Raw genomic sequence first — 23,869 nt, 5'->3', positions numbered from 1 at the left:
ATGTTTCCTATATGTCAGCCCTATTTTTGTACTGAGGGGTAGGGGTTTTTTCTTATTTACATCATCATTTAGACTGCAAATTCTTCAAGGCAGAGATTGCATCTTTTGCAGCACAATGATGTTCCAGTTCTGAATGGCTCTTTTGAGTCACCATAAATAATAAGCAGTAATACTTATGTGTATATGTAAGGTACTTGGGTACCTTATATTTTCTAATATCACAAGATACTGCATATATGAAAATACAATTAAAGAATAGCATACTACTTTCTGTGCATGACAAATCTTGAATTTAATAGAATCAGGGGAGTTTTGCTACTAACTTTAATACTGTAAGGATCAAACTCTCTGTATAAATATATACAAAGCAAATACTAAGTACAAGTAATACATCTTAGAATGTGGTACATACATTTTAAAAAACAGTTAACACAGGGAGATGTAAAAAGGAAGTCAATGTTGGCCTCTCCATAGTTAAAGAGAAAAAAAAAAATTACCTCTATATTTTCAACAGCCAGATGGCAACATGCTGCAAGCACTGCATGGCCATCCTGGAAATACCATTCTGCCAGTTCTTTACTGACCTTGTGCAGGAGCCTGCAAGAACAAAACATGGATTATGCAAGGTCACTTAAAGGTTGGAGTTCTTTGGTTCCTAATTTATGTACAAGTCAACACATTTGCTTCTGTACCCTAAAATTTTTATATTTGACTTCTAGATAATGACACCACCAGCTTTTAAAATGCAATCAACTTGAGCTTCATCCACCACTTATGTTGGTGCATATTCAGGTGGGTCCGCTTCCCAAAATCTGCATCAGTATGGAGATGTCTCTTCAGATTGACAGAAGAAACCCCAAATATCTGGATATTCATTCTGTACCTGTGAACTCTGCATAAATATCTCTCTAATTGCTCAAAAATTGCACATGTAAATAAAGTAACTACACAGCCTCCAAGCTACTTTTGTTACTACACATATAACTTGATAATGTAATTTAGGTTTTGAGCACTGTTCTAAACAAGGAGAGAGGCATGGTTTCTTTTATGGGCACATACAGTGAAAATACAGCCATTAGTGTACATTGTCAGAAACTTCACCGATGGTAAAGAGCAAAGCTTCAGGAGGAGAAGTTGCATAAAACATAGGGTTTTACAGATACTTGTTAATGCTAAATCTTACTCTACTTACCAAAAGTTCTAAGTTAATATGCTAAGTAGTGTTTAGACTAAGTCAAGGATTTTTCAGCTTCTCATGGCCAGCCAGCAAGAAGGCTGGAGGGACACAAGAAGTTGGGATGGGAGACAGCCAGGGCAGCTGACCCAAACTCGCCAAAGGGGTATTCCATACCATATGACATCATGCCCAGTATGTAAACTGCAGGGAGTTGGCCTGGGGGGATCGCTGCTCTGGGACTTACTGAGCATCAGTTGGCAGGTGGTGAGCAATTGCATTGTGCCTCATTTGTTTTGGATACTCCAATCCTTTTATTAGTGTTGTCATTTTAGTATTGTTATTATTAGTTTCTTCCTTTCTGTTCTGTTAAATTGTTCTTATCTCAACCTTCGAGTTTTACCTTTTTCCTTCTGACTCTCTCCCCCATCCCACTGGGCAGAGGGGGGAGTGAGCGAGCAGCTGCATGGTGCTTAGTTACTGGCTGGGGTTCAACCACAACACATATGAAAAATCCATTTGGTGCCAGAAGGTGGCACAATGGGGGAATTATTCAGTGTAGCATCAGTTAGTTAGTAACTCTATCAACTAAGTACTAGAAGATGTATTATTTTGTTGTCGAATTCTACATTGCTGATGCCAAATTAAACCACTAAGGTTTATCTCCCTTGATGACTTTACATCCTGCACTCAGATGAGGCTTTAGATATAAAATAGAACAACTTACTCATTATAATCATCTGTATTGTTTCCACCAGAATTTGAAGATCCACTTGTTGTGGAGAGTGGTGACATCTGTATATTTCCCTCACAAGCTGCCTAGAAGTTAATAAAAAAATGGATTAATTAATGCATCAATCAAACTGAATATGAAATGTGGTTTTTCAACAACAAAAAAAATAACCTAAGGCGAATAAAATTTTTCTAAAGCCCAGCTATAACAAAGGCAATGTTTAAACCAATGAACTTATTCATAGCTAAATCTTAGCCTAGTTTCATCCAGCCATACAAGAAATTCTACAGAAGCAAGAGACCTCTTCCTTCCTATGCGTTTGTACAGGATTTTTCCAGCATTTGAATATGCTTAAAATGGACAGCGATGGCTACACCCTAAGGAGCAAGTGGCTGCAAGTGAAACATGAACTCCGTAGATACTTCTCAGTAGGTATACCAGTAAATCTGAAGAGGTTTATATAGTGGCATAAGCTGAACACTTTTCATGTCTGGCAATAAATTATTTCTAATATTAAACAAGAAGAGGTCCGTGTGGGTTAAAAGGAAATTCTTTCATGTGCTTTAAGGTATAGCTGGGGTAACAACATTAAAACTCAGGGCTCAATTAAAAAGGAAAGAAAGTAATGATATTTTCTTGCTTAATATTATCCAATTAAACCTTTGAGACAAAGACTATTCTATGAATTGTAATAAAAGCAACCCCTGCAAAGTCTCTCTCTCAAGAAAAATGAAGATCTTTCTAAAGCTTTAAGGTGCTTTAAGGTTCAAGCATTATAACTTGTTAAACTCAAGCATACCTCAAAGTTACATTCTGTGCACCATTCAGCTAGTATTAGAACAACAACATACAGATAGACAACTTCCAAAGCACAAATTCACATGCATTATTAGAGTTCTTATCCCTGAGGTAACTGAACATTCAAGGACAGGTAGGCATGAGAGAATGTACCAGGGACAAATCTTGACAGTTTATTTAACAAACTATATTAAGTATCCAGAAATTATTCAAAAAGAATAAAGGAATGGTGAGAAAGAGTGAAACAAAGTATCAGTCTTGCATGTTTTGCATGCCCTTTAACTTGTGTTTACATTAGGAAGCAGAAGGGAGATACCTGCGTTTGGTAATCTCTTGCACTGTTTTTTGTATTAATTTGAAAGTTTGATTTCCTATATGGATTACTACTGCAACTGAGCAGTTTCACCCAAAGATTCTACAGAAAGTAGTATAACCAAGACCTCAGCAGAAATGCAAGAGAAATCCTACATGTCTTTGATGTTAAGGGCAATATTGACTGCTGAAAATCAGGTTAATTTTCTACTTCAACCAAAACCGAATACATCATTTTTCATGATGGGTATTTGATTGCAATTTAGAAGAATCAGGCTTAAAAATCGGTAAACATGAGATACCTTTTTATGATTTCTGCATAAAACCTGGTCAATACAATACAGAAGTAAGGAGTAGGGTATAATTATTTAGCCATTTCACAAAAGCAAACAGTGCTAGCCTTTTAAATATGCTTGTCATCTTTCGAGTAAGAAACAAAGAGCTAAATACATCTCCCACGCTGTTATACTTAATAATACCTGTGCAACAAGAAGAGCCTCTTTAAGCTGGCCTCTTGAAGTAAAGAAAGAAACTAGTTTCTTCACATCTCCGATAGCTATACAGTATGGGATGACATCATCATTTTCTTCCTGAATTAACTGATCAGCTCTCCTAATTAAACAAATGAATAAATAAGCAAGAAAGATCTACATATATAATTGATCACTAAATTTATCTCTATGGTACAGGTGTTAAATGAAGCCATATAAAGTTCACTGAAACCCATCTGCCTTTCCAGACCTCAGACTTGCAAAATGTGGATACTGCACTAAAGAGTTTCTGGTTAAAGTTGCAATTTATTCTCAACCCTTTAACTTGATTCCTGCACACAAAATCGTTGTTGAAATCTTCCCCAGTTCCATTCCAAAGGTTACTGAACAAAAGGTGACATCACTAGACTGCTGTAACAAAAACCAAGTACAACTGATAATAGTATCCATCCTTCCTACTTGTCTGTGTCCTTTTATGGACAGAAACTACAGTTCAGCATCATATTTTTACTACCTTACCTTTGCATTAACTTCCTCCAGTATTTCATCGATACACCAGGTGCAACTGAGAGAGCTTTGTCCCACTAGGAGAAAGCAGCAATACATTTCACCTGATCATTTTATTTTGAGAAACAGCTGTATTTTTAACTAGCTTCATGTTTCTTCCATTAAATTTATCAAAAGGTTAAGTAAGGAATGAGCTATGCATTAGACTGCATATGTTAATATAATTGGAGCAAGATTATTCTTTTCTGGATTTAGGAACCATTTTGTTGCTACCCCATCTTTGCTAGGATAGCTGGTTTTCAGAAAACTTCATATTATATTGTTCTTCAATAACGTTCTGATATTTTACCTCTCCAAGTTCTACCATTAGTTCACAATATCGCTGAATTTGTCCTAATCTTAAATGTATTTCTGCAGCTTCTTTAAGCCTCTCCTCTTTGCTTGGTGCACCAATACCACCTCCAAACTTGGACATTTTTACTGTTGTCAATTCTTGTGCCTTGGACTAAGGGGGGAGAAAAAAAAAAGATAAAAAAGTTTTTAAAAAAATAGTTTTCTGCGATGAAAACAAGTTTTCTTAAGAATGAATTAGTGTCAAACATTACAATGAAATATAAATGCTATCATTTAAGAAAAAAATCCTTTTGAGAAAATAGCTGGAAATTGTACTTATTACCATTATAATGATGTCCACGTAAAGAAAGAATACAGTAGGCTCAACCTGTGTCATGATCTGTCATACCCCATTAAACTTACGACCAATAAATGATTTATATTCCCAACCACTGCAATTTTTATATTAGTTGAAGAAAGAAGACTAAATTTTCCATCTGACAGAGTTTAAGACAAGCTGCAACATGATCACATTTAACGTAAAAAAAGGCAAGGAGGAGCTTCACTTCACATTTCAAGAATTCTCAGTTTAACTCTATCATCAATATATGTGAGATGGTGTTTGGCTATTCATGGCTTTACAATACCATATATGGAGGATGAAGAACAAATTTTGAACATTCTTCACCAAAGTAAACTGCAATGTAGACTAATGGCAGCTGCTGAGAAAGGATCTATTTTTTTTAAAAAAACAAACTATGTTACTTTTTTACTTGGCACACCTATCTTTTTTATCATTGTCATGCTATCTTTTTGATCATTGTCATAAGGTATGTTAGGACACTCTTAAAGAGTCTGTCATTTTGCAAGAGGCAGCCTGCAACAGCAAACAACAGATGATAGCTGGCAGGTATTTAGCTCTGGCAGTGGCAAGTGGGGAGTTACACATTTCCTGATCCATACTAAAAGATATCTTTCCTCTATTTACAACCCAGTCATCAGAGTATGGGATACTTTAGTATCCCTAAGAAGTCCCTGACAGAACCATGTATCCCCATATTCTGCACAAATTTTATGTCTGGTTGCATATTCACATACACAGCTACTAATAAATTTATGGCCTAGTACTTGAATTTCACATTCACATCTGAGTCACTCTTCAGCTGCACATCTGTATTACTGACAGGTTCTTGTTTTTCCACTCCTTCTTCCAGACAGCTACAGAGTGTATGTCTGCTGACTCTCCTCCATTTTCAGACATGAATTCCCCTATCCCCGCACCTGAACATAACTACAAACTTCCTGGTTATACAACCAAATAATTTGACTTTACTGAATGTAAAAGTACAGTATATATAATAGGGAAGACAAACTCGCTTCATAGCTCAAGCTGTAGTGATGCTTGCTTTGTCATTTCTTTTAATTATTTTGAAAACTGCTTTTCTAGCTAACAGCTGTAACCTAGCCTTTTAACACTGAGCATGCATGAAGTCACGCAGACTTAGCTTGATGCTATTGTTCTAACAGACCAGTATTGCACAAAGAACCGATATTGCACAAATATCTTTGGACATGAAATAAATTGTGACCCTTTTGTAAAGCATTAAAAGTTAAAGAGTGAAATATATATATATGGATTAACAGCCATTTTCACATACTGTTTATGCTTCACTTACCATTCTAAATCTAATGAGATGCTTCATATGCATAATTCCTTTGCAGTAGTTTTGTGGAAGCAAACTGTCATCCTGTCCTTTTATTACAGCGACCAAATCCCATAAATTTTTGCTGCCTCCTGGAGGCTAAAATTGTTAGGGAAGAAAAGAGTTGTATTACAGTAATGTTCAAGAGAGAAACTTGAACTTAAAAAGACATTGGAAAACATCTGTCAGTCAATTTCAAGAAATACAATTTCAGACAATTTCAATATTAGAAGCTTTACTATGAAGACATGAATTAGTTCAAGATGCTGCAACTCCTTCAGTCTTCTTGAAGGCTGTGAAGATAGAGCAAGATCTGTGGACGTAAGTATTCGGTTATGTGTGGACATAGTTGATGGCTCACCATTAGAGTTTTCCCTTTTGCTCCCAAAGGAATACAAGCTATCTGGTGGCTACTGCTGGCTTAAAACAACATTCAGCTGCTGGGATGCAGGAGCTGCCCTAGTACTATTTTAGCATTTCCTGTAGAGCAAAAGGCATGGGCCAGGTAAAAAACAACTTCAAGGCTCGACTGCCACAATCTAGGTTACTATTTTAATATTAAATCTTAAAACAGACACATATGGTATAACTGCATATGCACAAAATCTTGCAGGCTATCAAGGCGATTTTTTTTAAATACATTTTAAGCATTTTTATTGGTCTAACATTTGAATCAATCCTTCTGTAGAACTAGGACAATGGTTTAATATTGAATGAGGTCTAGAAGAGAGTGAGTAATTAAAAGCTTATAAAAAAAGTAAATCATTAAACCTTTGACCTGAAGTAGTTTTTATAAGAATAACAGAATTACAAGTTTAGAAGTCCAATTATTTCTGAGCTGGTAAAAAGCAGGAGATCCTGCTAGGAAAAAAAAAAAAAAAAAAAAAAAGAGACTATTCCCTCTTTTTTCAGTCCCTTAAACCTCTTATTTGACTCCCTATAGTTTAAGCACAACACTTTATTTTCTGAACTCAAAAAGCACTGAACACAGCTGATCAAAAAAAGTTTTTTTCTTGGAAAATTCTAATCTTATAAACAGTTTTACTCTTGAATCAACATGGGACATCAAAATTCATAACTTCCGTAAAACAAGGAATTCCATAAAAATCTATTTTTAATAAAACATGAAATTTCAAGATTTGTAATTGAGGAAGATTGTTTCAGCATTTCTAAATCATAGACTTCAACTTCGCTAGAAATCAAAACAAGTATTTTGGATGAACTAGGTCTTTGTAGATCAGTGTATTGACTTAAGTCACAACAGTGCTTGACACAAGCTGTAGTTCCAGGTCATTTTTGTCCTTGTTCTACCTCAACTTCAGTTCCTATGCAGGTAAGCACTCACAGGAATCCAGTAGTTTATATTTTTAACTCAACTGCACAAAAAGGCTGCAATGATTTATAGGAAATACTACTGTACAATGGAGGAAAGGCAATTGATGGATACTGGGGCATGGCTCATCCAGATCTACAGCTCCTAGAAGGCAATACAGCAGTTTTGGCACAGGCACTTGGGCAGTTCAAACCTTATCTGTAACGAGGGTTTCCCTTTGATGGTTTAAAATTAAAAAAATCCAAAGTAGTTTGATAAAACACATCTTTTCATTTTCTTCAATAGAAAATTCCTGTCAAATCAAACTTTTCCTATGGAAAATTAATTATCCCACCTGTTTCACTTTGTGAAAAATTAGTGTTCACAACTGACAAACAATTCAGTCATGGACATGTTTACATGAAGAACTTTTAAGAGACTGAACTGATTTCTGCATATTTTCTGAGCCCTCTTTAAGAGAGAGAAAAAAAAATGGTAGAGAAGAAATTTATTTCAGTTTTGGAGATCAACTTCAGAAGAGAAAGTCATGTACACTGACAACATCCTTAAGTTTGCAGAGTACTTACTGAAAAACATTCTGAAAACCACCTTAGTTTTTTTCCTCGAGGATTTCCTGTCAATTTTTCCACTTCTTGTTTAATATCCCTGGAAACTTTACCACACAGCAAAGGAGGAGCACCAGATTCCACAGCACGATCTAACACACACAAAGATTTATACGTGAAAATTAAAAAAGCAAGAAAAAAAGAAAAAAGTATAATACATACAGAAAATTAAAACAATGGTATATACAATTTACTTACCTGTATTACCGATAATCTCATCCCAACATCTATCTGCTAAGATGTTTATTTGTAGAGGGTTTATAAGAGGTGTCAATGACCAGAGTCTCACAGTGGAGTCACGAGAGCAAGATGCCATAGTAAATGGACGACTAGGATGACATGTTAATCCTAGTAGAGAAGGCATTTAAAAATGTAGTCAAATAATTAAGTTTATCTAATAACCAGATGACATTATTTTATAAATTTTAAGATATTTTAAAATGCATTTCAATACAGAAATAAAACAAAAGTTTAAAATATTACCATATACATCTGCACCATGATCATAAACTGTGTCCAAACATGTTCCATCTCTTGTGTCCCAGACTCGAATTGTATAGTCCCAACTGCCAGATATTAGAAGGTAAGGAATTTCAGGATTCCACATCAGTCCCCGTACTGGAGCTGTATGTCCACTAAGAACATTTATACAAGCATCCTGTGTATAATCCCATATTCGAACAGTACTGAAACAGGATAAAAGAGACCTATGTCCATCAAATCTCCTACTGAAATATGATTATCTGTCTACTTCAGCAACATTCTAAGCTTCAAATTTATCAGAATATTTATTTGCAGTATGTTTATAGAAGTTGTAATAAGAGAGGTAGCAGCCAATGCCCTTCATGTTTAGGATGCGGTACAAAATACACCAAAGGCAGTTCACCAGGCAAGAAACTATTCCATCCACCGCATAGTCTTTCAAAAGTCTCACATGCCCCATTATCTTACATGTCAGTGAGAGAAAAGAGGTTTACCCATATGCCTGGATGTGTATTATATTTGTCTGTTAGGACTCTCAAGGGGAAAAGAATGAAAGAAAAACAAAACAGAACTGTAAGTTCTATCTTTCTTATGGCTTTAACAGCCTTCTAAACAGACCCAGGAAACTACAGACCTGTTAGACTAATCTCTGTTCCTAGAAAAATTATGAAGATCATACTGGGTACTACTGAAAGGCATTTAAAGAATAATGCAATCATCAGGTACAGTCAACATGGGTTCACAAAGGGAAAGTCCTGTTTAACTAATTCGCTATTCTTCTATGATAAGGTTACCCTCCTAGTGATGCAGGATGTTTTTCTGAGTACAATGGCATTGCTGTTTCTTTGCCTGATTGTTTGCTGATCAGTGGTGGATGGGGGTTCTGTATTTGCAAGATGTGTGAGAAATTGCTTTTGGATGGCCTTCCAGTTTCTGGGCCATCCTGGATGAGGCCCCACTGAAGAAGATAAGTACTTCAGCCCTTTTAGGTAACTTAGTTTAGAAGTATACATGTGAATTACATCAAAATGTAAGCATAGATAATAGAAGCACTAATGAGCATTCTTTAGGATAAGATGTATCAAAAATGCAGAAGATCACACTATGCAGAATCATCCGAGAAGGGTCAAGTAGCAGACAAGTGAGGAAGACTATGGAAGACCACCAGAGACCTTCAATGCACCTGTGTAAAGGACATTTGCATATGCTAATAGTTTCCCAGAAAACTAATGAATATGTATAACATTTCTTGGAAATCTAGTGAATATGTATGTAGAACATGTACTTAACCTGCACAATTAGGCCTGACAGTGTGCACGATAGGTGGAGCGATCCCCTGTGCACCCAGCGCTGCAATAAAGAATGCCTGCTTTCTGAAACTCCAAAACTGATTCTTAGAGAGTTTCTTCAACTGGCTTTTTCAGTATCACTAGTGGATGAATGGAAGGTGGTGGATGTAGTTTTTCTGGATTTTAGTAAGGCTTTTGATACTGTCCCTCACAGCATCCTTCTGGACAAGCTCTCCAATGGTGGGACAAGCGGGTTCACAGTGCACTGAGTGAAGAACTGGCTGAACAGCAGGGCTCAAAGGGTTGTAGTAAATGGGACCACATCTGGCTGGTGACCAGTCACCAGCAGCGTTCCTCAGGGTTCAGTTCTAGGGCCAGTTCTGTTCAATACATTATCAAATGATCTGGACGCAGGATTTGAATACATTAGCAAGTTTGCTAATGATACCAAACTGGGAGGTACTGTTGATTCTCCTGGGGGACAAGAGGCCTTGCAGAGGGATCTAGATAGATTGGAGTGTTGGGCAGTGATTAATGGGATGAAATTTAACAAGTCCAAATGCCAGATTCTGCACCTGCAACAGAGTAACACTGGGCCCAAAAATAAAAGGGGAGAGGAGTGGCTGTAGAGCAGCCCTGCAGAAAGGGATCTGGGGGTGCCGTTGACAGCAGGCTCACTGTGAGTCAGCAGTGTGCCCTGGCACCCAAAAGGGCAAACCCCATCCTGGGGGGGCATCAAACACAGGATAACCAGCTGGTCAAGAGAGGTGATTATCCCACTGCGTTCAGTGTTAGTGCGGCCTCACCTTGAGTACTGTGTGTGGTTCTGGGCCCCACAATTCAAGAAGGATGTGAAGGTCTTTGAATGTTTCCAGAGGAGGGCAACAAAGCTGGTGAAAGTGCTGGAAGGCATGTCCTATGTGGAATGGCTGAGGACTTTGGGTTTGTCTGGGTTGGAGAAAAGGAGGCTGAGGGGCGACCTCATTGCTCTCTACAGCTTCCTGAGGAGGGGATGTGGAGAGGGAGGTGCTGATCTCTTCTCCCTGGGATCCAGTGATAAGACACATGGGAATGCTTCAAAGCTGCACCAGGGGAGGTTTAGACTGGATGTTAGGAAGCATTTCTTTACTGAGAGGGTGGTCAAACACTGGAACAGGCTTCTGAGAGAGGTGGTCAATGCCCCAAGCCTGTCAGTGTGTGAGAGGCATTTGGACAACGCCCTTAACAACATGCTTTAACTTCTGGTCAGCCCTGAAATGGTCAGGCAGTTAACTAGATGATTGTTGTAGGTCCCTTCCAACCAAAATATTCTATTCTATTCTCCCCTTTGAACAAAGCATTTGTCACATGGCAGAAATGGACACCACACTATCTTAAATTGTGAAACTCCCACCATAATTACACAAGTAATGAGGAAGAATTCATACCAGCTTTCTCGCTATTTTTTTCTTCCCTTTTAACCAAGTGAGTTTCTAACATTTCCTTTTATTTTCAGTAGTTGCTGTCTCTGGGTATAGCTAATTGAGCAGACTACAGAATTAGGAAATTAAAAGTTCAGTTTCTTGAAAAGATCATTGTAATTTTGGCTACATTTTATTGCATTATCAAATATGTTACCAAAGCTCACTCATGGCAGCAAAGCTACCTGTTACAGTTTCTCCAGTGCTGCAAAGGGGCCATTTGACGGACCTTGCCACAAAGTAGAATCCACAAGTTAGAAGGCCATTTTATATATTTACATATGTATAGTGCTACAGCAGTATGTGCTCACATGTGACCCTTGCTTACTGTTCCAATGTACTGTATAAGCCTAGGTGCTCAACAGCTCATCCGAAATAGCTCGAAGTTTGACTACGAACAGGAGTGTTACCAAGTACAATAAACTCAAAAAACTGCTTACTTTCTGTGTTACCTGGGACTAAGTTATTCAACGATCCCCTTCCCTCAAAGTGAAAGTGTCACTGCATTCTGGAAATCCCTCTGTAATCAAGTTTTATTACATAGCCATGTTTGGTAATAAAATCAGAATATCTCATAATGACATTATGACAGAATTTTGGATTCACTACTTCTTGCTCATGTGAAATAGAGAGAATTGACATGTAAAAAGTTTGTTGTCAAGTTGGTTTCTTTCATGAATCATTATACTATGAACTAACAGATTTTGCTGCAAGCAAAAGACATCTAACGAATGATAGTGGGGAAAGCAATAGAAGCCAATACTCCAAAAATGTTTTGTATACTTTGCAAGTATGTGGCTTAGAATCATAGAAAAATCCTTCCTCTCCTGCTTACCATAGACTGATGTGCTCTCTCTCAAAAAATGTCATCAAAACCAACAAAACAGAAGTACTTAGCACTCACTAAAAATCTCCAGAGATTCTACTTAATTATACTTTTGAAAGACATCAGGTAAAAGCAGGTCTTGCACCCATATCTTTAGACATAATGTAAACACATGGTATCCTCCTTATATCATTCCTAGGAGTAACAGGTATCAGTCACTGACTCTGCTCTTGGGAAAGCATCTAAAAGTTGCATTGCTACAGCAGCTGTGACAATTTTAGATAATGATCCTGCTGCCCAAATACTATATTAAGCTAACAGCAAAGCTACAGCCTGAATCTGAACAAGACAGAGATTTAGATTATTATATTGTTCAGAGTTTTCAAAGGTGCCAGCACCAGCACAACTAAAGATCTTAAGTTTCTCTAATAGTCCTGCCTGAGTTTTTAAATTTTCTAATAGTTCAGAAATACATACCCATCATCAGAGCCACTGCAGAGGATTCCTTCTCTCAGAGGAGACCACCGTACATGAAACACCTTTGCAGTATGCCCTGTAAAAACTTTCAGTGGCTGATCAGAGCTGGTTGCCAAGTAGTAAACACGAACATTTTTGTCCTCACAACCAGTAGCTATCATATCTCTGCAAAATAAAAATAGTAAAATCCTCGGTCACAGAGACCATCAAGAGTACTCACATTTTTTTAGTTTAAAAATAGATATGATGGGTATTTTTGCAATTTACTTTAAAAAATAGCATATTCTTGATTCCCTTTGTGTCTTTATGATGTAATTATTCATAACCCAATTAAATATACCAAATCAGAAAAAAACCTGATAAAGATCCATTAGTTGCAATAGGGAACAGTATTTGTATTGCAGTCTGACTAAGCACCCAACACACAACTATTAATAGACTGAATTACTGTATAATTGTTTTTTGACAAAAAGTTATCATGTTGTCTTTAGGAATTACCTGCAAAATTAACATATATCACAGTGTATTTAGTTGCCTGCTATATCTTCAGCTTAGTAGTCATTAAAAGGAAGCCAATCTAAATCCCTCTTTCCTGAATGTCTGCTTTTTTTCCCCCATTATATATGCAGCCAGAGAATTTTTTTTTCTCTCATCAATATGAAAAGATCCTCTTTTGAAAGTTAAGTAAGTTCATGCTGAGCAATGAAATCCACTACTGGGAACACAGAGGGGCTACAGACATATCCTACTGGGGAACAGAAAAAAAAATTCAGTGCTCTAATATCATGGTAAATATCATGTTCTAAACTTTGTGTTACTTTATTGGTAATCAATTTAAATAGTAAATATTATCAATTCTTTGGGTTAATTTTTTACTTACTTGTTGTTTTGACTCCAATCACAGCCAAACACTGCAGCTGGATGTTTGTACTTGTGAAGAACCTTGCCATCAATGGTTCGAATAATACTGAAACCAATCACAATATAATATTATGAGGAAAAAAGCATTCCAAGTAGCCTATTCAAAAGTCAGGTTTGATTCTGTGCAAATAAACCAGACAGCAAAAAAGCACACAGAAAGAATATGAGAAATCTTTATTCCTACAGCCCCTCAAGTACAAGTGTTTGTTTCCAAGCAAAACATTTAATTGGACTTCAGAGTCCATGTTCCTTCAGAGAGGCTGTAAAGATGTCCACTGCGGTACCTCCCTCCCTCAAAGGATCCTCATAGCCCAAAATCTAAATTGCAGCTATGGCTTTAAGGTACAAAAAGATCTTTAGGGATTTAAAAAACAAACAAACAAGTGAAAAAAAGTTAATTGATTGTTTTCTAAAATTCATGCTCATTACGTTTGAGCAGAAATAACACGGGTAGCAAAGGAAAAGAATGAACAAGGATTTTAAAATGTACTGAAACACAATACACACAAAATTGTTCTCAATGGGCATTTGCAAGGTTTTACAAATAAGCTATTATACTCCTGTAATAGCATAATTGCAACTACTTTGTTTGAAAATAGTGATTTCTAGTCCTTGAAATAACAAATGTAAAAAAAAAAAAATTAAGTGGGATAGCTTTTTAAAAGTGTCCTCCATATCTACAAATTAGAAACCTAGAAAAATATTCATGGCTAAATAAAAATCAATATTCAGTTTCACTATCACAGTGTCTTAGACACTATTCTTTTTGCAAACATTTCCCTTTTTTTTCCCCTTAAAATCATGAAAAATATATCCTAACAAGTACAGGAGATTAATATAATCCAAGTTTTGTCCAGTAAGAAAAGTTTTAAAATTAGTCACTGATAGTACTGTCAAAGTTTACTGACTTGAGAAGTGCATTTAGCAATTTTTTTTTTTTCTTCCAATAACACTCACCAAAATCCATCACTGCTGCAGGTTGCTATTCTTTTGGAATCTTTATGACTCCAGGCAATGCAGAAGATTCCATTCTTTCCATGCTTCAAAAAATGCAAAATACCTATCAATAAGAAATAATTCACCCCTTTTTCTCTCATCTATTGACTCATCTTTTTTTATTTTATTCTCCTATGGGCTTCAACCCTTTTCTCCCAGTAAAGTACACTGTACAAAATCATATCATGAGCACCCAATATAGCTGGGATATTTGAGAATCCAAAAAAACTGGGGCTGAGGAGAGAGACAGTAAAACTGCCATACTCTCCAAGATCCAAAAGACAAAACTGGGTCAAGTTGAAGAATGAGCAACCCTCAACTATATAAACCTGAAGCTTGAATAAAGGTTAGCTACTTGTTGGAATAATGAAGTTAATGGGTGTCCTGGTTTCAGCTGGGATAGAGTTAATTGTCTTCCTAGTAGCTGGTACAGTGCTATGTTTTGAATTTAGTATGTGAAGAATGTTGATAACACACTGATGTTTTCAGTTGTTGCTCAGTAGTGTTTAGACTATAGTCAAGGATTTTTCAGCTTCTCATGCCCAGCCAGCAAGAAAGCTGGAGGGGCACAAGAAGTTGGCACAGGACACAGCCAGGGCACCTGACCCAAACTGGCCAACAGGGTATTCCATACCATGGGACGTCACATCTAGTGTATAAACTGGGGGGAATGGGGGTGGGGGATTACCGCTCGGGGACTAGCTGGGTGTCGATCAGCATGTGGCGAGCAATTGCACTGCACATCATTTGTACATTCCAAGCCTTTTATTATTGCTGTTGTCATTTTATTAGTGCTATCATTATTAGTTTCTTCTTTTCTGTTCTATTAAACCATTCTTATCTCAACCCACAAGTTTTACTTCTTTTCCTGATTTTCTCCCCCATCCCACTGGGTGGGGGGGGGGAGTGAGCGAGCAGCTGCATGGTGCTTAGTTGCTGGCTGGGGTTAAACCATGACAATGGGGCATGAATAATTCTGCTATGTGAAAACTTAAGTGGGACACGTATCACAATGAGTGTTTGAGAAAAGACGTTTAGTAGTACAAGTGCAAATCTTCTGAGTGTTAGAACTCGGGAACTCCTGAATGTATGTATGTATATTTGTTTTCCGCCAGCCCCCCGACCCCAACTCTGTATTCTTAAAGAGCATCCCTTATCCTCTGATGCAGATGCCACAGTTACTTATGTCTGTATAATCCGAAGATTATAGCTGTATACTAAGAATACAAAAAATATTATAGATTACTACAACATAGTATTAAATAGCTCCTTCTGCCAATAACAATTATGCTACTGTTTCAGGACTTGCAAATGCCTGCATACATTTCAGGTAATACAAGGCAAGATTCTAAATAAGACATAATGTTTAGTGTGCTGCAAAATGGAGCTTTACTGGGACTGAAATTTTTTTCTGAGCCTGGTTTGAAAATACAGAACATCATTTTACATTTTGATACCCAATTTAAAGTCTGTATGTCCATATACATTTACACATGTAAGAAAGAATCAGCTATGCTTTTGCTGTGTATCACTACAGAACCAATCTTAAGATAATGGAGACCATCTGGTGCTTCATCATTCTCATGTTACAAACCCAGTCTGAGGAATTAAAAATACTTCTGCCTCAGATATAAACTGGCACCCACATAATTCTTTCTATAAATTTTTATATCATAGCATCTCTTGAAAACATACGAACTTTGACCCATCTTCATTTGTTGACAACAGAGGGAATAACTAACTTACATTTCATATAGACAAAAAAAGAAGTAATCTCATCTTACCTCACTGAATCTGGTTATCATTTTGCCTTTTAGGACATCCCAGATGAAGCCACCATTTCTGGATGTTGCACCTGCTATGCAGTTCAGATCTCCTTTAGAGAAAGACATTTGTAAGATCTCACAATAAATATAAGATCACAATATTGTTTGACTAGTGTGTTTCTACTTTAAATTCAAGAAAAGTAATATAAACAGAAGATGTCAATGGCACATAAACAAGAGTTTTTCATAGTTTAAGGCCAGCATTTGATACTCAGTCACAAATCCAATTTCAGCAAAAGCCTGACCTGCTTTTCTACATTCCTATTTTTGAGGTAAGGGCAAAATAAAAGTTGTATTGTTGTAAAAAGTATTCTCAATGCCTGCTGAAAGTCTTGCAGTTAAGGTGACAGAAAATAATGTCCATTATGCATATGACAAACTGAAAAAGAGATATAGTCTCAATGTTTCAAGCTTAAAGTTGTAGCAACTACAGCATTTTTTTTTTAAAGTTCCCTACATATTAAGACAAAGCAGGAAGAATGCAATAGAACATATAACAGTACTTTGGCTTCTTAACCTTGCACCACTGCAGCACCTAAGCCCATCAAGAATGTACCTGAATCTGTAACCACACTCCACAGGGCGGAAAATCTCAATATATGACTCCATTCAGGAGTAATCCAAAAGGCACCAAATTCTCCTCACCACAGTGACCCTCTATCCCAATATAGCTATACTTTTCCTAAATAGCTATATGGTACATTTATATAAGTTTTGACTGTTATTTTATGTCACACTTCAGAGGTGGAAAAGGCAGTCTACGCAGGAGAGGTCTAGAAAAGTGTATATATATAAGACACAAAGAGATTCAGGTAGGAGAATGACAGGAGAAAAAACAAAAAGAAAAAAGAGTAATCAGTATGTTCAAAGGTCTTTTGAGACCAAATAAAAATGATGGCATGCACTGGATTATATATTAGGAATAAAGTACAAGGCAGAGAGGAACTCTCCAGGAATAAGGGATGTGAAAGTAGTAGAATTTCTGTCTGGAATGGACAGGAACTTTTGGACAGGATGATAAGGAACTGAAGTTGAAGCACATGCTTCCAATTAGCTTAAATTTACTTTTTTTCTTTTTTTAAAATCAGAATACAAGACTTGAAAAGTGCCCCTCACAGTGAACAACTACTACAAACTGAATTTAAGTTTCGAAACAAAATAACACAAAAGAAAACACCGTATTTCATATTGCCACAATTTCCATCTAGCAAGACAAATAATCTGTGAAGAGAAACAAGGTGCAAGAGACTCCCTGAAATGAAAAAAGTGCAAATTCATTTCACATACACAGACTACATTCAGCTTCCCACTACAGTATTTTTTTTTCTCTCAGCTATTATTTCTTAGAGTTTAAAAGCACAGGAGAGAATGGCAGTGAGCTGAATTATTTAGACTTTTAAAAAAAATGCATCTGCTGTCCAAAGAATTAAAACAGAATGAGAATGCCTACCTATCATCAACTATTTACATTAGTAACTATCAGAAATGTACTCCCAGGTTCACCTAAGTGGGTTGCAGAACAGTTTTAAGAAGAAAATTTCCCACTGACTTCAGTGACTTCTCTAAGAAAAGGTAGATGCTTTGCAGAAAAGGTATTCCCTATTCTAATAAAGTAAAAACAGAGCTCTTCAGTGATTAGAATCCTACACAAAGAAGGAAGAAAAGGAACTAAACACATATGTTCCACTTTTTCATCACAAAATAGAATCTGAATTCCTTTAATTAGCTGCTTCCCATGCAAAGAAAGCCCTTTCATTGTCTGCATAATATAATGCTAGAAAGGTTCTGGAGATCTTCCTCCCTCCATTCTGACTCAGTATGAAATACTGAGATCATTCCTCATAAGGCTAAGCCTCAACAAGGTGGGAAGCATTGAATTCTACAAGTTTCACAGATAATAGTTCAGTTATGTTTAAACATTATTAGATACCCTCCTATCTAAGACTACAACTTTTATAACACAAATTCTGCTAGTCAATGCTAATTCAAAGAACATTTAGACCTAAAGCAAAATATTCTTACCTGGAGCCCAAGAAAGGGAATAAATAACCCCCTCATTACCAGGAGATGTGTAAACTGCTGTTAAAGTATTTATGTCCCAAACTTTTATTGTGCCATCAAATGAAGCTGTAGCAAGAAGATCAGGGTTATCAGGTTTGAATTTGCAATCAAAGATGGTCTCAACATGTCCCTTAAATGAAACAAATATTTAATCCATTTTTATTACATTTTGTTTTTTTTCAGAAGTCCAAGTCTAGATCAAACTCTAAAATACATTGTATTATAATCCGTCAGGTCAATTATGAGTTCCAAAACACCTGTATGTTATGGCTCATCAGTCAAAATTAAAAGGCATAAAATAGCCTGGACTATAACATACCTCCCTTTCATACATCACTATTGAAAAGAAAAATTCTGCACTGAAACAACAGGGCAATGCAAAGCCAGGAGCTTGTTAGCATTTTCCATTGGAACTGAGTTGCTAAAAAATAGAATTAAAAAAAAAATTAAGCTAAAAAAAACCCAAGAAAAATTAATTTTTTAAAACAGAAATAATTTTGCCCTTTAGGTAAAAAGTATCCAACTGAAAAAATAAAGCTTGTTATGTTGAACATGTTCTACAAGTTTTCTAGTATTCCATTAAGTTTTCTGTGTTTCTAAATACAGTCTGTGCTCTATTGCAGTTTAAACTTCAATCCATTAGAAATTTCACGTCAATTGCTTGTTTTCGAAGACATGCATTTGTAGAATTTAGCCTGACATATATATGAGAAACAATATATAAGAATTTTTTAAAGCCTTAGTTGCTTTACGGGACCAAAGTCATCAAAAATGGAAATAGAACACCAACCAGCAGCCTCTATTCAAACATGTATGGGAGTACAGCTGAAAATTATTCAAGTTTTTCCAATGAAAAGGAAATGGGGAAAGGGGAAAAGAGAAAAATCCTCAAGAATAACTAAAAGTCCCGTGAATAAGAGGCTCACCTAATATGTGATAAACCTGGTTTTTAATTTCTGCTTCAAAGAAGATTTAATAATTCAGTCTTTGTCATTTTAAACTGAGTGACCTCACCATCTGAATTACATATATTTTTCTCTCTAATTTGACTAGAACTTTTATTCTGGATCATAGAAAACCCTCCAGATAATACTTCTGAGAAGGCCATCAAATTAAAATTTCAGTTAAAAAAAACAAAACAAGCCCTTAAATCTTTATTTCTGGATGAAAAAAAATTGCCAAAAGGATTCAGGCTTTTGCAATAAAGAATTACTTTCAACTTCAGAATTGTCATTTGGTTTCCTAGAAATTCAGACCCTTTTTAATGGCAAAAACTGTTTTACAGTGGTGCGAAGACTTCATCCTCCATTTTTTGCTGTTAGAAGAAAGTGTATAAGCCAAATAAACTCTCATTCCAAAGACAGAGATGAAACATACCAAATCTCTAAGGAAATCCCACTTTTTGGCTCCCATGTCATAAAGCCCCACTCCACCATCCATGAAGCAACAGACAGCATGACCAGGAGGAAGAGAAAATGCGTGGTTTTGGGTTAAAGTTGGAGGAGGAACAGCCTCACTTGTTGAGGATGTATGGTGATTTTTAGTAGGATACTGTGATGAACATGCTTAACAAAACAAAGCAAGAGATATAAACAGGTAAGATTTTTTTTTCATTTAATAAGTAACAATTATAAAGAGTAAAATGCTTTGTATTCCAATGAGATTAAAAACAAAACAAATGGAGAATTCCTGTATGAAGCCTGGCCTACTAAAGAAGGGCCTTATAAAGTCCTTGATCCTTTACACATTTGTCTAGTCCATTGGCACCAGAAGGTACTTTGTTTAATTAAGAACTACAGAGCTGACACGAACTTACAGAGATTGACTCAGATATAACAAGATTCACAAACAAGATTTTCTTAGCTAGCAGCCATTGCAACGAAAAACAATCAAAATTACACTTACACTTTTTCTTTGGAGGAGAACTTAGCACATGCAAACCATGGAAACCAGTTTTCTTCAATTTAAAATTATCTATAGGTGTTGTACGTGAAACATTCCAAATACGTAACACACCAACCTGAGAATCTGAGGTTTAAAAAAGCATACAAAAACATTTATTTTTTTATTATCCTCTTTTTACTGTACACAGAGGTATGCAGTTTAAGGACCGATTCGAGCAAGAAATACAACAATTAAACTTAGAATCCTAAGAAGAATTTTATAAGCAGGCACTGTCATCTCCATGGTAATATCACCATTAACAGCAATAATTATTAACATTAGTTATTTAAACTTCAGTAGATAAACTCTATGGAACCTCTCATTAAAAAATATGCTCACAGTCTCACTTTCCTTATTCATTTGTTCAACCTGAGCAGTAATGTCTATGGTGTAGAAGAGAAGCAGTGAACAGATTTTTTTTTTTTTTTTAATTATAAAAATAGAGAAAGAAAAGCAGGGATCAAGAAATGACATCCACTAGTACAATGCATTTCTATTCCCATTCCCAAAGTAACTCTCATATTTGTTGCTAAAGTGTGCATGAGGAAATTATTTAGTGTAAAAAAAAAGTTTAAAGTCACTTGTTTATGTACCCAGCGAATATAAAATAAGTAAAAACTTCTCAGTGTAGTTTTCTGTTCTTTTCAACAGTTTTATGGTTTTTTTTTGTACAATGCATACATGCTTTTATTTGTAGAAACGTTAAGAAACAGAAAGATCAAACTTGAAGTATCAATTTTGAAGACTCAGTCCTATATTTATTACCTTTGTATAAATCAGGAAATAAAAGGCTTACCTCCAGTTATAAACATTCCAGGTGCACTAGAAACCCAGGCTAAACACTGAACAGATGCTGCTGCACTGGGAAAATTAAAAGTTGTGATACAGGACAGAGATTCGGAATCAACTAGTCGAATACCATTATGTAAATTAGCAACAAGAAGGTAGTCAGTTGACAAAGGGTCCCACTCCAGCGCTGTAACTGGATCCTCTTCATCTGTTCCTTCAAGAGACTCTGGTCTCAAGACATGTTTCTGATTTTTAGAACCTTTAAAGGGCACAAGAAAACAGATTATTTCAAAATGAAATCAAGTATATCCTTTCAACAGTTACAAGGTTTGCAAACATCATTTTTATCTCTCCCTGAAATTTTTAGTAGCCTGCTCTACTGTCTGCACTAGTGAAATTAATGAAGCTGGCTTTGCAATATTTGACTTAAAGTAGTTCTGGCTCCAGGAGATCTGACTTTCTTTTTAATACAGCAGAAAATAGAAACAGCTGTCAGGTTTATTAACATAATTTTACACTAAAGAAAAGTATGTTAAATTATATACATTGTCTTAACAATTTCCATGAGTAAAGGCCTGCAGCACAGCCTAAAATACAAGTCATTTAAGTAAACCTGTGTACCACAGCAAATACGGGCAAAATAAAGGCAGTATGAACTCGAAAAAAAATTGTGGCAGTCAAAAATGTGTTTATGAACAACTGCCTTTAGATTTTTTTTCTTCCTCAAAACTATGTATGCAATTATGAAGCATTCATGGATTTTGAAGCTAGAACAGGCCATTAAATATCTAATTTGACATTTGCATAACAGAAGACATATTTCACTTGATGATCCATCCGTATTATCGAGAACGGCAATTTTTAACATCCTGCTTATTTTCCACTTTTTGTTTTTATTGAGAGCTGGCTCTTAGTTTTGTAAGATAGCGTACAGTCCGAATGAATAATTGACAACATAGATCTGTAGTTTTGAAGTCGTGATCTTGTATTAAAAAAACAAATTAATTTTGTATCCCTTTTCTACAAATAAGGAATTGACATCTTCCATTATTCAGTTTTTTATCTAGTTTTCAATTTTGATAATGAAGAATATAATTAATTTGTCATATTATGATAAATGCGAAGACCTACCTATATTCCTTAATGATTCATGTAGAAGAAATCCTATTCCAATACATATCAAAAAAAAAAATGCTTAAAAGTTTTTGTTCACTGGGGAACATTCTGAATATTAAAATAACTCTCATTATGATTTTCTAGGGAAAAATGCTATTAGTGCACATTATATCTAGGGTAACTTTATAAATAAATTACCAGAAATGTGGGAAATAATTTAAGACTGCACAACAATTAATAGCATAAACTGATTTCTGCATTCCATTTATGTTTCTGTATAAGACAACTGCAAAGGCACAGTTGTCTTTTGAAGCATCAGGAATAACAACAAGGATAACATCAGAAATATCATCAGATAACTGCTTTAAATTTGCCAAAAACTTTGGGATTCCCACTTTCTTTAACAATGTCCCCTGCCTACATTTCAGGTCAGATTTTTTGGTGAATGAAAATCAACTTTCAAATGAAAACCTAGAACTGACAACAAAGCAGAATTGTCATTTTTCAGTTGTCATTTTTCAATTGGCTTTACAAGAACTAAAGGCAAAAAGTCCTCAATTGTTCAAAGCCAGTCATGTTCAAACACTTCAGACCCAAGAAAGCACAATAAACTGGTGGGAGAGAACGGGTATCCAGGAGCTACTCAGTTTTATCTGTGCTTCACAAGAGTCGGGAAGCAAAGCTCATGGAAACCCTAACTGTTAAATTTTATTTTCCATTAAAAGAAGACAATAGTGCTGAGAATCATGCAACTGAGTCACAGGTCATTTAAGTAAACTGTGCTTATTTTGAGAACAAATGAAAGGTAAACTAGTACAGAACATTTGGCTCTACTTGACTGGACTGTATTTCTTTTAAAAAAGGGTACTAAACTTAAATCCTTGCATATTTTTTCTTCACACTAAATGTTCTGCTACATTAATGTATAGTCTGGAGCTAATAAAAAGAAAATACAGCCACGAGAGAAAAACCTAACTAGTTAACAATAATGAAAAAAAAAAAAAGTTGTGTAGTCTGCTAATAATGTGGCAGTGACTCACACTTAAAGACTAGAGCCTTCAAGGAGTCAATCACACTGAACTTTCAAGCAATTAACAGGAACTTGTGGATGTTCAGGTTCTCTCAAGATTGTGTTTTGTAGGATATCCTAAGAAAGGACTGAAAACTTTAAAAGTACGGAAAAAGATTCCCCCCCCCCTCCCCCCACTTGTTAACAAACTAAGTTCTCGCCCAATAACAAGTCATTTTCCATATTCTGAGATGACGTAGATGAGGGCTGAACTTCAATCTCAAAGCAAAAAAATCAGCTTTATATTCCTTATTGAAAAGTACTGATTTTTTGTATCCCCTCCCCCCTGCTTTTTTTTTTTTTTTGAGGGCCTATATTCATCCTATTAAACCACTTTCTTTTATGTATTGTTATTTTTTTTAAAAGCTACCAAATACTAAAGTCAGATGAATTTTGACTATAAATTGCAAACTAGAAAGCAGCTGTTGATAAAATAGATAACTTGGGTAAGCCTACTTTTTGAATTATATCTGAATGTTAAGATACATATTAAAGTCATTTATGAAAATGTAACCACAGTAATGGTACTTATATTTTATTACAGTGTTACAATCCATTTTTCATTATTACCTAATTTTGAAACATATTTTAATGAATTTATTTGTTCACTAAAATTTTCACGA

At 35.7% G+C, this 23,869-nt stretch overlaps 1 protein-coding gene across 4 annotated transcripts in view; it reads right to left on the bottom strand.

Moving 5' to 3' along the window:
• WDR17 (WD repeat domain 17) overlaps positions 1-23,869 on the bottom strand; it is a 52,973-nt gene that overhangs the window by 13,325 nt on the left and 15,779 nt on the right. For all 4 annotated transcript variants that reach the window (XR_011325428.1, XM_069787356.1, XM_069787345.1 and 1 more), the window contains 17 exons: positions 21,069-21,320; positions 20,234-20,356; positions 19,706-19,893; positions 18,290-18,458; positions 16,226-16,317; positions 14,403-14,485; positions 13,405-13,491; positions 12,525-12,689; positions 8,473-8,675; positions 8,188-8,337; positions 7,951-8,081; positions 6,025-6,150; positions 4,365-4,520; positions 4,028-4,092; positions 3,497-3,629; positions 1,902-1,993; positions 498-597 (listed from right to left, as the gene is read on the bottom strand). Coding sequence is in view for 3 of the 4 variants with exons in the window: in XM_069787356.1 (XP_069643457.1) it covers positions 498-597; positions 1,902-1,993; positions 3,497-3,629; positions 4,028-4,092; positions 4,365-4,520; positions 6,025-6,150; positions 7,951-8,081; positions 8,188-8,337; positions 8,473-8,675; positions 12,525-12,689; positions 13,405-13,491; positions 14,403-14,485; positions 16,226-16,317; positions 18,290-18,458; positions 19,706-19,893; positions 20,234-20,356; positions 21,069-21,320 (2,315 nt within the window). In the remaining variant the exon portion in view is untranslated. The remainder of the gene's footprint in view (positions 1-497; positions 598-1,901; positions 1,994-3,496; positions 3,630-4,027; positions 4,093-4,364; positions 4,521-6,024; positions 6,151-7,950; positions 8,082-8,187; positions 8,338-8,472; positions 8,676-12,524; positions 12,690-13,404; positions 13,492-14,402; positions 14,486-16,225; positions 16,318-18,289; positions 18,459-19,705; positions 19,894-20,233; positions 20,357-21,068; positions 21,321-23,869) is intronic.

Source organism: Haliaeetus albicilla, chromosome 1 (assembly GCF_947461875.1).
Source record: "Haliaeetus albicilla chromosome 1, bHalAlb1.1, whole genome shotgun sequence".
NCBI lineage: Eukaryota > Metazoa > Chordata > Aves > Accipitriformes > Accipitridae > Haliaeetus > Haliaeetus albicilla.
The sequence above is the reverse complement of the archived record's forward strand: the minus strand, read 5'-3'. Positions and strand labels throughout refer to the sequence as shown.